Here is a 16,641-nt window from a genome sequence, read left to right as displayed (position 1 = left end):
ATACGTTACTTTGAGCTCACAGTGTTCAGTCTGACTCTTTCTCCATACATAAACAGGAATGAGGTTATCCACTTTGACAGGAAAAATAAAAGTGCTGCAGTACAGAGGGACCTGGGGGTCCTTGTGCATGAAACACAAAAAGTTAGTATGCAGGTACAGCAAGTAATCGGGAAGGCAAATGGAATGTTGGCTTTTATTGAAAAGGGGATAGAGTATAAAAAGCAGAGAGGCCCTGCTACAACTGTACAGGGTATTGATGAGGCCACACCTGGAGTACTGCGTACAGTTTTGGTCTCTGTATTTAAAGGAGATATATACTTGCATTGGAGACTGTTCAGAGAAGGTTCACAAGGTTGATTCCTGAGATGAGGGGGTTGCCTTATGAAGAAAGGTTGAGTAGGTTGGGCCTATATTCATTGGAGTTTAGTTTAGAAGAATGAGAAGGGATCTTATTGAAACATATAAAAGATACTGAGAGGGCTCAACAAGGTAGATGCAGAGAGGATGTTTCCACTCGTGGGGGGCATAGTTTAAGAATAAGGGGTCACCCATTTAGATGAGAAACTTCTTCTCTCAGAGGGTCTTCGATCTGTGGAATTCTCTGCCCCAGAAAGCTGTGGATGCTGGGTCATTGAATATATTTAAGGTGGAGATAGGCAGATTTTTGAAAGATAAGGGAGTGAAGGGTTATGGGGAGCGAAGGGTTATGGGGAGCAGGCAGGGAAGTGGAGCTGAGCCCAAGATCAGATCAGCCATGATCTTATTGAATGGCGGAGCAGGCTCGAGGGGCCGAATGGCCTACTCCTGCTCCTATTTCCTATGTTCCTATCAAGCGGCACTTACTCACCAATAACCTGCTCACCGATGCTCAGTTTGGGTTCTGCCAGGACCACTCAGCGCCAGGCCTCACTACAGCCTTGGTCCAAACACAGACAAAATAGCTAAATTCCAGAGATGAGGTGAGAGTGACTGTCCTTGACATCAAGGCAGCATTTGACTGAGTGTAGCATGAAGGTCACCGAGTAAAATTGAAGTCAATGGGAATCGGGGGGAAAACTCTCCACTGGCTGGAGTCACACCTAGCACAAAGGAAGATGGCTGTGGTTGTTGGAGGCCAATCATCCCAGTCCCAGGACATCGCTGCAGGAGTTCCTCAGGGCAGCGTCCTCGGCCCAACCATCTTCAGCTGCTTCATCACTGACCTTCCCTCCCGCACAAGGTCAGAAGTGGGGATGTTCGCTGATGATTGCACAGTGTTCCGTTCCATTCGCAACTCCTCAGATGATGAAGCAGTCCATGCCCGCATGCAGCAAAATTTAGACAGCATTCAGGCTTGGGCTGATAAGTGGCAAGTAATATTTGCGCCACACAAGTGCCAGGCAACGACTATCTCCAACAAGAGAGCCTCTAACCATCGCCCCTTGACATTCAACGGCATTACCATCGTCGAATCCCCCAACATCAACACCCTGGGGATGAGCATTGACCAGAAATTTAACTGGAGCAGCCACATAAATACTGTGGCAACAAAAGCAGGTTAGAGGCTGGGTATTCTGCTGCAAGTGTCTCACCTCCTGACTCCCCAAAGCCTTTCCACCATCGACAAGGCGCAAGTGAGGAGTTTGATGGAATACTCTCCACTTGCCTGGATGAGTGCAGCTCCAACAACACTCAAGAAGCTCAACACCATTCAGAACAAAGCAGCCGACCTCATCCACCACCTTAAACATTCACTCCCTCCACCACCGGCACACTATAGCTGCAGTGTGTACCATCTACAAGATAAACTGCAGCAACTCGCCAAGCCTTGCCAGCGACACCCACATCCCAGGAACAAATATATATATATAAATATAAGTTGTTGTTGTAGAAGGACAAGGGCAGCAGGTCACACACCATCCTGACTTGGAAATATATCGTCGTTCCTTCATCGTCGCTGGATCAAAATCCTGGAACTCCCTCCCTAACAGCACTGTGGGAGTACCTTCACCACACAGACTGCAGCGGGTCAAGGCGGCAGCTTACCATAACCTTCTCAAGGGCAATGAGGGAAGGGCAATAAATGCTGGCCCTGCCAACAACGCTCACATCCCAGGAACCAAAAAAGAAAGTGTGGTCAGATGCAAATGACATCATTATCTGGTTCAGGTTACAAGGGTGTGCTATTCTTAGGTCCCTGCGTTCTGCAATCATATGGGCAGTAGGTCCTACACCCCTTACAGGAGCACCTGGCATCACAATGAAATGAATTTATAACATACCTGCAAGTAGAATTAGCCTGGTGTCCTTCAGAGTTTGATTGTTATTTAGTCAGTAAATTTTGCAGCATGGAATGTGCTCATTAGTTTTAGGTCGCATTTTAATATTGTTTTGCATCATAAAAGTGCCTTTTAAAAGGTTGCTTCAACATCGACATTATACTCCAAATCATGCACTTTTATGATGCAAACCAATATCTATATATATATATATATATATATATACACACACACACACACACTTTATTTATAAAATCAGCATATTTTGAGGAAAGATATTAACTTAGCAGTCGTGTGTTCCCAGCCCCAAGTGCCAGGGTTAAACTGCAGTCAATAAAACAGGGCTCTTTAGTTGAGTGACTTTAATTTAGTGAAAAACATATTGTACTTTTTGTTCTGCGAAGTTACTCAGCAAGAGTGGCAACTGTGGAAAAATCAGGAAGCATAGATTTGGGATTCTACCACAACAGGACAAAAGCATATTCTTCCTCAGTGTTTCCTTTTCATATTAGCAAAGGAACACATCACAATTAAATTATTATTTAGTTCATGCATTTAGTTTCTTAAAAATATAATGATATTTCATAGCAGTCAGTCAATTACCTTTCTGTAGAAGGTTGTGAGAAGGGGCTGTGTTTTGGCAAAGCACCACTCTCCCTGCATGCGAATGGCATCAGATGCTGTGAAAGGAAGAAAATATTATGCTAAAGTTAAGTGCAACATTCCCTTCTGACTGAATTGTTATTTATATCCGATCCTTTTAGTACTTTCAGCGAAGAGCCCTGGAAAAGGTTGACGGCATTATTTACTATTTCTCTGATAGGCGCAACTACCAGAGAAATAGTGAGTTAATGCCTTCAACCAGTTAAGCTTTTGTGATGATCGGACAGATGACCCAAGGTCATGTGACATGGTACCATCGATACCATCCCCAGGTTAAGAAAAGCAGGAATGTGTGCTCACTATAATTTATCTTGCACTGCTTTTAATGTCCCGTTTTCTTCGCTTTTCCCTTGAAGGCAGTGACACGAGCTTTGGTACAAAGTACACAGTTGCTGGCAGTCCTCTAGGGATCTCTCACCCAAATTGCCATTCTTCAAACATCAGCTAAACGGCAAGTGGTATTGGGCTATTCACCCATCGGGTAGTGCCACTGTGGAGTTTGATCCTATCTTGGTCTGACACCCATATATACGTTTCAACAGAAATTACCTGATAGCAGGAGAGAGAGAGAGAGAGAGAGATAGAGAGAGAGCGTGTGATGAGCCCGAGCGAGTGAGAGAGAGCCTGGCTGACTGTTCTCCCTCCTTGTCCAACTCTAATGCAGCCAACATCACCCTCACTGAGATAAGATAACTCAGCAGAGACCAGAGATTGAGCCTAGAACTATCATCATCTATAGCTTAGTATCACTAACTTTGCAATGTCATTCCTTGTTAGTCATGTGGATACCAGGGTCTAACGAGCAGCCGTTACAGTGGACAAATTGCAATGGTGACTTTTTTTAGTTGCATTGTTCCCACAATCCAATCACAGTGCTCAAAACCAAACAGCAGCTACACAGAAACATCATGAGGTTACCAGAGACCAATGAGTCATTGCTTTTAAAAAATTAAACAGAATCCCAGTAAATCTCCACCCCTCCGACTACCTCGACGGACATCAGTATGGAGCTTTGTCAATCCAACAGAGAACAAATGAGTTGCAAATAGCTGTAGCTAATGACATTGGGGGAATGGGACACAACTAGAACGAGCAACAGGATCTTTGTTGGCCAATGGCATTGCTTAAGTCATGGGATTTCTACTAGCCAATTGAATTGCTCACAAAAATAGTAAAAAAATTATACAGTATAGATTAGGATCAATTTGAATTACATTTAACTTATTCTATTTTGTGCATTTTAAACTATTTTTGCTTGAATAGAAAGAAATGAGAACAATATGAAAGAGCTGTCTAGGTGTTATAGACACGAAGGGGGAGGCGCTGACTTAACATATACAGTTGCAGTTTTTCACTATCTTTACTGATCTGAATTCAGCTCCCACCAAGGTCCATGACTTACTTTGAACAACCTCCAGTAACATCTCGGATAGTTTGCTACATTAAAGGCAAGTTTTTGTTGTTGTTATTTCTGATTAGAAGAATGGAGAAAGATAAAAGATTTTTGTTTTGTTAAATCTCTTCAATGTGTTGCAAGAATATTGAAATTTTAAGTGGACACATTTCTGAATGACAAACGCTCTTGGCTATGCCTGAAGGTCAGCAAAGTGGCCGCCCCAGCGAAACACTCACTATTTACAATTTTAAAACCGCCCCAATATAAAATGGAACAATTTCTACAGCAATGCAGGCGGCAGCAAGCAATGCAAAACCACTTCCCTTCCTGATAAATGGAACATTAATATGCCACCATCAACTAAAGAGCAATAGTAATGTCGCTACTGGAGACGTTCATGGACAGGATTATCCTATCCTCCTGACTGAAGAGTGGAGCAAGTTAAAAAAGATAATTGAAAAAAAATCTACTAAAGTAATCCATACTGCTTATCATTACTTGCAGAGGGAAAATAAAATAACATGTTTTTTTTTTAAATCACAGAAAGAATGGGGTGTATTTTTACATGTTTATTACTCCAAGTTCATAACATACACACAGATATTATAATCGAAGATTGAATCTAAAAGTTTAGTGTCTCTGTTATTTGGTGCAGTTTTTACCTTCAAGCACAGGATTGTAGGTGAGAATCTGCGTCAGTGTGTAGCAGAGAAACTGCTTTAACGAATCCAGAGAGATAACACCATGGAGCAATGCCACGTCAAACACACTCAGCCTGTAAGAAGCAGGATCAGTATAAATGATTAACAACAGACATATTGGCGATAACCATATTTTAGAATTTGTTTTAAAGAACAGTTTTGATTTCCAATTTCACGGTCAACAATTTATAATTTAAAAAATATTTAGAGTCCACAGCACTACCAGGCATCTCTAATCCCAATGCAAGGCAGAGCAAGGTGTTGCAATAGAATAGATAGTCTCTTCTCTCTCCAGTTTCTGCAAACAGACTTTTCTCCCTACGATCGTAAACTGTACGTTCGGAATAATCTGTGTAATAATCGGTTTACTAGATTTAGCAGTCTCATGCTCCACGAGCATCCACCCGTTAAAATCAATAGCTACTAAGCACAGCTTATAGATTAGGAAAACTAAAATATCTATTTACAATTAGATACAGACATGATGTACAAAAAAAAAAATCAGTAATATAACTAAAGATCCATGCTTCATACATGCCAGTAATAGGTCAATTACTCAGTAAGAAATATGAATGTTCTTGTTGGACACTGAACAAAGTTCTGATGCGGAAAGATAAATTCAATCGGTCTCATGATCTCGTTTACTTCTTGTAACTGCATAATGCATTGTGCAGGTTAAGAGTGGCAGAGTTACATCATGGAATTTCAGAAGGAAACAGTTTTTAACCAATTAAATGTCTGAACCATGTGTTCTGGGAAATTTCAATCAGAAATCATCCCTTCTTCCTCGGCAATCCCTCAACTCGATGATGACTTGCCGAATAGGGATGAGTTCAATAAGTTCACAGGTGTTTCAATGAAGCACCTAATATTCCAGAATCCCAAACTGCATATTGAAGGGTGGAAGACGCCTGTGTGTGGATTTTAAAAAAAAAAGTAGGGTGGCCATTGCACACCAGCCACCACACGGGCTTGACAGAGTCTTAGTCCAGTGGCAAGGGTTAACCAGGACGACCAGAGACCAGCTCTGCTGCACGGACCTAGTGCGCACACATATCGCAGTGTGGGCTGGCCCGTGCTGCCCCTGCGAAGAAGAATTTGTCTCAGGCCAATTTCAAACAACGACTCTTGCTATTGAGTTAAAGTTTCCCACATGATTTCAGGTAAACCCCATGTATACATCCCACAACAAAGAAGGAAAGAACATCTTTGTCTGTAGTGATCCACACATCGCACATTTCGAGACACTAAACACACCTCGTACATAGCACCAAGGACAATGCACAAACTGGTAATTCAATCTACAAAGTCAGATATTCCAACAGGTTTGACTCGTGTTCAAATCACGTGCAAAGTTAAATACAAAATAGACAACTCCCCTGCTGTTAACTTTATCTAGGAATGAACCATTTTGATCCATTGGTCCAAATACATTGTCTGCTCTTTAATGAAAAATGAAATAAACCAATTTGCAACACAAGGATAAGCCAATCCACATCTTGATGTGACCGTAAATTGTCCTTGTTCCATGCCACGGATCAAATGTATTAGTGATTGACAACTGTATTCAAACACGTGTTTCTTGCAGTCGAACTTGAAAGAAGCAACATAGAAACATAGAAAATAGGTGCAGGAGAAGGCCATTCAGCCCTTCGAGCCTGCACCACCAGTCAATGAGTTCATGGCTGATCATGCAACTTCAGTACCCCATTCCTGCTTTCTCGCCATTCCCCTTGATCCCCCGAGTAGTAAGGACTACATCTAACTCCTTTTTGAATATATTTAGTGAATTGGCCTCAACAACTTTCTGTGATAGAGAATTCCACAGGTTCACCACTCTCTGGGTGAAGAAGTTTCTCTTCATCTCGCTCCTAAATGGCTTACCCCTTATCCTTAGACTGTGACCCCTGGTTCTGGACTTCCCCAACATTGGGAACATTCTTCCTGCTTCTAACCTGTCTAAACCCATCAGAATTTTAAACTTTTCTATGAGATCCCCTCTCATTCTTCTGAACTCCAGTGAATACAAGCCCAGTTGATCCAGTCTTTCTTGATATGTCAGTCCCGCCATCCTGGGAATCAGTCTGGTGAACCTTCGCTGCACTCCCTCAATAACAAGAATGTCCTTCCTCAAGTTAGGAGACCAAAACTGTACACAATACTCCAGGTGTGGCCTCACCAAGGCCCTGTACAACTGTAGTAACACCTCCCTGCCCCTGTACTCAAATCCCCTCGCTATGAAGGCCAACATGCCATTTGCTTTCTTAACCGCCTGCTGTACCTGCATGCCAACCTTCAACGACTGATGTACCATGACACCCAGGTCTCGTTGCACCTCCCCTTTTCCTAATCTGTCACCATTCAGATAATAGTCTGACTCTCTGTTTTTAATCACCAAAGTGGATAACCTCGCATTTATTCACATTATACTTCACCTGCCATGCATTTGCCCACTCACCTAACCTATCCAAGTCACTCTGCAGCCTCATAGCATCCTCCTCGCAGCTCACACTGCCACCCAACTTAGTATCATCCGCAAATTTGGAGATACTACATTTAATGCCCTCGTCTAAATCATTAATGTACAGTGTAAACAGCTGGGGCCCCAGCACAGAACCTTGCAGTACTCCACTAGTCACTGCCTGCCATTCTGAAAAGTACCCATTTACTCCTACTCTTTGCTTCCTGTCTACCAACCAGTTCTCAATCCACGTCAGCACACTACCCCCAATCCCATGTGCTTTAACTTTGCACATTAATCTCTTGTGTGGGACCTTGTCGAAAGCCTTCTGAAAGTCTAAATACACCACATCAACTGGTTCTCTCTTGTCCACTCTACTGGAAACATTCTCAAAAAATTTCAGAAGATTTGTCAAGCATGATTTCCCTTTCACAAATCCATGCTGACTTGGACCTATCATGTCACCTCTTTCCAAATGCGCTGCTATGACATCCTTAATAATTGATTCCATCATTTCACCCACGACCGATATCAGGCTGACCGGTCTATAATTCCGTTTTCTCTCTCCCTCCTTTTTTTTTTTAAAAAGTGGGGTCACATTGGCGACCCTCCACTCCATAGGAACTGATCCAGAGTCTATGGAATGTTGGAAAATGACTGTCAATGCATCCGCTATTTCCAAGGCCACCTCCTTAAGTACTTTGGGATGCAGACCATCAGGCTCTGGGGATTTATCGGCCTTCAATCCCATCAATTTCCCCAACACAATTTCCTGACTAATAAGGATTTCCCTCAGTTCCTCCTTCTTACTGGACCCTCTGACCCCTTTTATATCCGGAAGGTTCTTTGTGTCCTCCTTAGTGAATACCGAACCAAAGTACTTGTTCAATTGGTCTGCCATTTCTTTGTTCCCCGTTATGACTTCCCCTGATTCTGACTGCAGGGGACCTATGTTTGTCTTTACTAACCGTCTTCTCTTTAGAACTTTTGCAGTCCGTTTTAATGTTCTCTGCAAGCTTCCTCTCGTACTCTATTTTCCCTGCCCTAATCAAACCCTTTGTCCTCCTCTGCCGAGTTCTAAATTTCTCCCAGTCCCCGGGTTCGCTGCTATTTCTGGCCAATTTGTATGCCACTTCCTTGACTTTAATACTATCCCTGATTTCCCTTGATAGCCACGGTTGAGCCACCTTCCGTTTTTTATTTTTATGCCAGACAGGGATGTACAATTGTTGTTGTTCATCCATGCGGTCTCTAAATGTCTGCCATTGCCTATCCACTGTCAACCCCTTAAGTATCATTCGCCAATCTATCCTAGCCAATTCACGCCTCATACCTTCAAATTTACCCTTCTTTAAGTTCTGGACCATGGTCTCTGAATTAACTGTTTCATTCTCCATCTTAAATGTAGAATTCCACCATATTATGGTCACTCTTCCCCAAGGGACCTCGCACAACGAGATTGCTAATTAATCCTCTCTCATTACACAACACCCAGTCTAAGATGGCCTCTCCCCTAGTTGGTTCCTCAACATATTGGTCTAGAAAACCATCCCTTATGCGCTCCAGGAAATCCTCCTCTACCTCATTGCTTCCAGTTTGGTTAGCCCAATCTATATGCATATTAAAGTATTTATGCCAGGAATGTTTTGTTGCGCAAGCCAAAGCACATAATCTTCCCAGCATACTCAGGATCTGATACTGTCAGCACACTCAGTGTGAACATGGAACAGAAAGTCCAACAGCCTGCCCATCCAGGAGTTAAGTGGCATTTTTATCAGATGGCCAAGCACACAATGATAATAATCACATTAATGTCAATGCCTTTAATGTCTCCATTACTTCTAGACTTGTCCTCAATATTGTTGAATAAGGAAACATGTTAAAGATGTGGAAGACACAAATCTCCGTATCCACATCAATACTCTTAGTAAATTGTAACATTATATCCATGATTTCTGTGAAGAACAATAAAAAAGTGGCTTTAATTGATTAGAAAATTATTTTTCCTCCATTTTCTACCCTCTTCTTCCGAAGGTGCTTACTCAGGCAGTGCCCAGACCCACAGGCACTGGCAGTTCCAATACCTTTTCCAAGTGGCCATTATTCAGTTGTGAGTCTAAAGAATGGATATTGATTGATTATTTAACTATGGAGGCATTCATTGCAACAGAGCCTGATGCTGTCGTCACCAAACATACACACACAAATTTACAGCCGGGGTCACTAATCAGAAGTTAGGAGTAACTCTTAGACCAGTGAGAAGCCAGTTATATTACACCAACCACAGGCTTGGTTCAGATCAATTAACTGCACAGTTCAGAGATCAAACATAAAGCATTCCTGGCCTGTACGGCTCAGCTCGACACTAAACACTCACCAACTAACGGGGAGCTTCCCGCTCCGTCATTCGACCATTCACTGCCAGTGACAAGTCCTGCTGTGCGTTATAAGTAAATTACATCTCCATTATATTTATACACATGCCAATACACGCAGAGCAGCCTGTCTGCATGCATGGTACATTTAGACAAGAGATATGTGGATAAATGCAGCTTAAGGTATATCACCAACGATGTCTCCGCAAGATCCTACAAATCCCCTGGGAGGACAGGCGCACCAACATCAACGTCCTCAACCAGGCTAACATCCCCAGCATTGAAGCACTGACCACACTCGATCAGATCCGCTGGGCGGGCCACATAGTTCGTATGCCAGACACGAGACTCCCAAAGCAAGTGCTCTATGCGGAGCTCCTTCACTGCAAACGAGCCAAAGGTCGTCAGCGGAAACGTTACAAGGACATCCTCAAAGCTTTCCTAATAAAGTGCGACATCCCCACTGACACCTGGGAGTCTCTGGCCAAAGACAGCCCTAAGTGGAGAAAGTGGATCCGGGAGGGCACTGAGCACCGCGTGTCTCAACGCCGAGAGCATGCAGAAATCAAGCGCAGGCAGCGGAAAGAGCGTGCGGCAAACAAGTCCCACTCACCCCTTCCCTCAACGACTATCTGTCTCACCTGCGACAGAGTCTGTGGCTCTCATATTGGACTGTACAGCCACCAAAGAACTCACTTCAGGAGTGGAAGCAAGTCTTCCTCGATTCCGAGTGACTGCCTACGATGAAGAGATTTCAGTTGTTTTGTGATTTAGCACTAAATGGCAAGAAAGGGGAGTTTAGTTAAAAAGTAACTTTGAAGTTGTTCCAATGGCTGAGAGGTACCCTCATCCCCACCCCACCGTCTGAGCAAACCGGGCCAGGGCAGTTCAAAGTTCAATCCCCAGTGTGTGTTGACTTAACTGGGGCAGCAGTAGAGGCAATACTATTAATTGCAGTAACCTGGGTTAAGGAAGCCAACATCAGCCAGTGCTTCCACTCGAGTCTGCTATTCGAGGACCTCAGCTGAAGAGCATATATATCTGGATATCAGGAGAGGACAGGATCAGCTTCCACTGTGATGTCCTCTGTAGTCAGCCAGCCAGCACACACCTCACACATGAATCATGGACAACTGGGGCAAAACATTGATTGTTGTCCATACAACCTTACCTCAACGAGGCAGTCAACACGTACAGGAGAGGAGAGCAAGAAAATGAGAGAGGAACACAAAAAATAAACTTTGTAAAAAAATGTTATGCTTGGAGCTACTATGCCTCTAGTTTGGAGCCAACTGACCTGGTCATGAACAAACGAGAGAAGTTGTAGACATTTCCACATACCAGAATTCAGTTGCTTTCTGTCCAGAAGAGTCTTCTTTTTCCCTTTCCTTACACACATTATCCAGTAACCCTGGAAGAGAGCAACGGTAACAACAAATCATCCTGAACATGGGGTACATTTGTATGAAACAGGCAACAGACTTTCACAGTACATAACGGCAGTAATTCAAGATAGCATCAACAATAATGTGCATTTATAGAACCTTTAATACAGTGAAACATTCCAAGGCAGCTCACTGTAGTCAGACAAAACGCTGACCCAAAGAACACTATTAGTAGTGGTGACCAGAAACGTGGTCAGAGAGGTGGCTCATAAAAAGTGGAGAAGGAGGTGGACAGACTTCGGGAGAAAATTCCAGAGAATGGTTCCTAGATGGCTGAAGGAATAGTTGCCAATACTGGGACGAAGGGGGGGTGACGCATCAAAGGCTAGAGTTGGAAGAATGGTGAGTTCTGAGGGATGACAAAATTGTAGGCTGCAGGAGAGATATGGACAGATGAGGCCATAAATGGATTTAAACATGCGGATGAGAATTTTAAAGTGGAGGCATTGGAGAACCCGGAGCCAATATGGGTTCGCAAGGACAGGTGTGATGCGTCAGCAGGACGATGCAGCATAGAATACAGGCAGGAGAGTTTCGGATGGGCTGAAGTTTACAGATTATGGAGGGTGGGAGGCTGGCCAGGAGAGTACTGGAATAGTCGCATCTTTGAGGTAACAAAGGAATGGATGAAAGCTTCAGCAGCAGATGGGCTGATGCAGGGGTGGAGGCAGACTATGTTACAGAAGGCAAAGTAGATGGCTTTTGTGATGGTGGGTCGATAGGGTCGAAAACTCAGCTTGGAGTTGAATAGCACTGAGGAATCAGTGGCAGAGGGACAGAGTTTGGGCAGAGGCTGAAGACGATGGCTTAGGTCTTCCCAATGTTTAAACTGCAGCTCATCCAAGACTGGTTGTTGGATAGGCAGTGTGACAGCACAGACAGTGCAGGGAGCGAGACAGGTATTGGAGTGATAACGTCGGGTGTCATTAGCGTACATGTGCAAGCTGACCCCATGTCATCACATGATATCACAAAGATGGAGCTTGTAGATGGGGAAGATTGAACCTTGGGGGGCTCTCAAGGGAACATTGCGGGGCAGGAAGAGAAGTCATTGCTGGAGATGGCCTGGCTATGATTCAATAGGTAAGAGTGCAGGCAAGTGATGGCTGTCAAACGGAACTGAACAACGAAGGAGACACTGGAGGAAGAAGATGTGGTCGACCATGTCAAAAGCTGCAGAGCAGTCGATGAGGATGAGGAGGGAAATGTTCCACGGTCAGTCACTGAAGATGTCATTTGTGACTTTGATCAGGAAAGACTTTTACAGGAAAGATACTCTCAGGAATTGCTATCTTGGTGTAGATGAGCTACGGGACGACAAAAGAATAATCATTTTACTTGCAATTTTCCCTCAAGTATAATTTTGAAAGGATCCAACCAGCATCACGATTCTTAATCTGGCATCAGACCAGACGCAGCACACTCTCGGCAGGGAGAACCGTAAGCAATGTCTACATACTGTACAGAGAAAAGTGCTTCTGGACTGTTAAAAATAAATGCTCCACCAGCAGGATTATAAACTACATGGACCAGTGCTTGTTCAGTGACAGGTTGATATAGCTCGTGAAAAGAATATCAGCATCAGAATGTGAATCAGAGCTAGGATTGAAAGTAAAACTCGGAACAGATTTTTGAAAAACTGAAGTAGGTTTTATAGTACAAGAGAAAATCTTCTAATCCAAGGTTTGGGATGGGCTTACCTTGGTAAATGGATAGTTGTATAGTGGTCAAGAAATGGCTATCCAGGAGACTGGCATGGAAGAAACCCATTATAGAACTGCCAAACTGAACGATGAGTGAGTGAACTTGCTTGGTCACCACATGGCGCTCTGAACAGTTCGAGGAACAGGGATTGAGCATGTGACAGTACAAGATCTGAATTTTACACAAATCTCTGAATTTTGATATGACCAGTCTCTCCCATATTCAATCTTTCTCTTTATTGCAATTTTCAAATAAACAGCCTTGTTAGGCATAATAGTCGATTACAACCACAGAAACAACATATTTTACATCAAACATTATAGCAGTCATTTAATTGCTACCATTTCTAAAACCACAATATCTGCATAGATCATAAACTTTACTTACATTGAAGCATTCTGTCCAACACGGCAAAACAAATCTATTAGTAAGGAGGAAAGGAAGACCATTTCAGTAAAGCAGTATAATTTCATAATATGATGCAATTCTAAGGCTTTGCAGCGATCCTGCGGAAGGCGTTATTCTCAATCATGTATTGTGTCCTGGTGCAGGGTTATGTTTCAGCGTGGAAAAAAGTAAATAGGACGTTCTTCCTTAATACGGCTTCTACTTCAGTGGTCTCAGCCCCGAGAAGTGAAGGATTGATAGCCCAGAAACTACTGCAGTATAAATGGGTATCAGAGATTTTTTTTTTTGAAGTTAGTATTGCGACACAAATGTTAACCATTTAAAATAACTATAAAAAAAAAGAAAAAAAAAAGTTCATCCTTTTTCAAAAATCTCCTTAAAAGGCCATATTTTCTCTTTAAGAATACAAGAAATAGAGCAGGAGTAGGCCATACAGCCTGCTCCGCCATTCAATAAGATCATGGCTGATCTTCTTGCATCAATTCCACTTTCCCGCCCGATCCTCATATCCCTTGATTCCTTTAGTGTTCAAACATCTATTGATCTCAGTCCTGAATATACTCAACAACTGAGCCTCCACAGGCTTCTGGGATAGAGAATTTCAAAGATTCACCACCCTCTGAGTGAAGAAATTTCACCTCATCTCAGTACTAAATGGCCAACCACTTAACCTGATGCTATGACTCCTAGGGACCGAAATTTACCTCTGCCTGAAACGGGTCACACCGTCCGCTCCTGAAGTGTTTTTTCCGCCGTCTCTCTTTCGGTAAATTCAACTTTGTCGTTTTTTTTTAAGCGGACTGGAAGTCGGTCAAAGTGGGGGCGGAGGTTGGGCAGTAAGTACTCTAGAGGGGCAGAAATGAAGGCGGGACGGAGACTCCACCGCTGTCAGCAGCGGAGCGGAGATGACATCACGACGCGCGTGTGTCACCTCGCTCTCCCCTTCACTTAAAAGGGAGAGCCTTCGACATTTTGAAACTTCGGTCCACTGGGCCACCAGGAAAGGTTTCTGCCGGGCCAACGGTCTGGCACCCAAGAGGGTATATGCCAGATTGCCGGTCGGCGGCCCAGCCGAACCCAGGGCCATAACTGTCGGTCCGACAAGAAAAAACATGGCGGCTGCGGCAGTGCGTCCTCCCCTCGAAGGGCTGTCGCGCTGCCGTGGCTCACAGACTGAAAGCAAGGTGCTCAGACAGAAAAAGCCGCGCGGCGGGTTTAAGATTTTTGGAGCTAAATTTTGTGGGCGGTGCGATGGAGGTGGGGAAGATGGGCGGTGCGCCCTTTGATGATGCACTTAGAACAGTCTGCAGTAGCGGGGCGGAAGGGAACACCTCCACAAAAATCCCCGAGCTAAATTTCGCCGACGGCAGCCATTGGACCAAAAATCGGCAGCCGCTTGACTCAGCCGCCTGGCCACCGATTTCTGGTGCTAAGAGGCCTTTTTGAGGAGCTGAATTTCAGCCCCCTAGTTTCAATTTGTAACTAGCTTTTAGCCATTATTCTCCTGAACAAACATAATGATAATGCTTTGGAGAGGTGGAGCATTTGAATTTTGGAGAGAATACGGACTTAATTTAACGTGTGTGGCTTGCAGCAGCACCTCTCTTTACAGCTCAACATAGAATGTTAGTCACACTGCCCAATTCAGGCTACAGCAAAGCTTCAAAAAGGGAGATAAAAAAGCATTTGAGAATATTTCATACTGTAACATATCCTTCAGTTGTGATGTGTAAATCATTTTGTTTAGCTCCCCTGGAGTTGTTGTTCAAACTATTTTTGATACATAGAGTCCTCAGAAATGGGTTGTGTGGAGATGATAATTTGAACCGCATTTTCAGGATAGTAACAAAGAACCGGTTTCAACAACATCCTAAACCACACGAGTGAAGCTCCTGCACTTTTTAAGATCAGTAGTGTGACACAGAATCCAACACAACCCTTTCATATGCATGCATTTGTTTTTTTTTTATATAAATGCACACATAGTCCTGTTTATCTTTTTCAGAGCTTTCCGAATGTAAATTTACTCTCTCAGAGTTTGTGTCCATCATCCCTGCACCACCATGGTTACTGAGCGCTGGTATGGGGGTTGCTGTTGTATGATAGGAACCGGGCATGTTTGGCCACATTATGACAATAGATAAAAGGTTCTGATAGTCCAGTAAGAGGTCATGAAAAATAACAATCTATTTTACACCGCTAATACTCTTGCATCTCTTAACAACAACTTGTATTTATATAGCGCCTTTAACAAAGTAAAACATCCCAAGGCACTTCACAGGAGCGTTAGCAAACAAAATTGAGACCGAACCACGAGATATTAGGATATGTGAGCAAAGAGGTAGCATTTAAGTAGTGTCTTTAAGTTAATAATAGCCAACAAGCGTACTGAACAAATAAACTTTACTGGTCTTGTATTTTATGGAACACTAGTTTAACACTGCTAAATCCACACAGAGGGAAAGAAAGACTTGCATTTATACAGTGCCTTTCACGACCACCGGAAGCGCTTTACAGCCAATGAAGTACTTTTGAAGTGCAGTCACTGTTGTAAAGTGGGAAGCAATGCAGCCAACATGTACACATCAAGCTCCCACAAACAACAATGTGATAATGACCAGATAATCTGTTTTTGTTATAAGAACATAAGAAATAGGAGTAGGCCATACAGCTCCTCGAACCTGCTCCACCATTCAAGAAAATCATGGCTGATCTGATCATGGACTCAGCTCCACTTCCCTGCCCGCTCCCCATAACCCCTTATCGTTTAAGAAACTGTCTATTTCTGACTTAAATTTATTCAATGTCCTAGCTTCCACAGCTCTCTGAGGCAGCGAATTCCACAGATTTACAACCCTCAGAAGAAATTTCTCCTCATCTCTGTTTTAAATGGGCGGCCCCTTATTCTAAGATTCTGCCCTCATCAATAGAAACATCCTCTCTGCATCCACCTTGTCAAGCCCCCTCATAATCTTATACGTTTTGATAAGATCACCTCCCATTCTTCTGAATTCCAATGAGTAGAGGCCCAACCTACTCAACCTTTCCTCATAAGTCAACCCCCTCATCTCCGGAATCAACCTAGTGAACCTTCACTGAACTGCCTCCAAAGCAAGTATATCCTTTTGTAAATATGGAAACCAAAACTGCACGCAGTATTCCAGGTGTGGCCTCACCAATACCCTGTATAGCCGTAGCAAGACTTCCCTGCTCCATCCCCTTTGCAATAA

General features: G+C 43.4%; 1 protein-coding gene across 7 annotated transcripts in view; it reads right to left on the bottom strand.

Annotated features, from left to right (window-relative positions):
* The window catches only part of LOC139278896 (Fanconi anemia group A protein-like), a 129,600-nt gene that overhangs the window by 89,611 nt on the left and 23,348 nt on the right, over positions 1-16,641 (bottom strand). For 6 of the 7 annotated variants that reach the window (XM_070898142.1, XM_070898140.1, XM_070898144.1 and 3 more), the window contains 4 exons: positions 13,391-13,424; positions 11,196-11,265; positions 4,980-5,092; positions 2,862-2,938 (listed from right to left, as the gene is read on the bottom strand). In XM_070898142.1, coding sequence (XP_070754243.1) covers positions 2,862-2,938; positions 4,980-5,092; positions 11,196-11,265; positions 13,391-13,424 — 294 coding nt within the window. Of the gene's footprint in view, positions 1-2,861; positions 2,939-4,979; positions 5,093-11,195; positions 11,266-13,390; positions 13,425-14,115; positions 14,285-16,641 lie in introns of those variants that run through there. The other variant, XM_070898146.1, reaches the window with a different exon arrangement.

The sequence above is a fragment of the Pristiophorus japonicus genome, chromosome 13 (genome assembly GCF_044704955.1).
Source record: "Pristiophorus japonicus isolate sPriJap1 chromosome 13, sPriJap1.hap1, whole genome shotgun sequence".
NCBI lineage: Eukaryota > Metazoa > Chordata > Chondrichthyes > Pristiophoridae > Pristiophorus > Pristiophorus japonicus.
The sequence above is the reverse complement of the archived record's forward strand: the minus strand, read 5'-3'. Positions and strand labels throughout refer to the sequence as shown.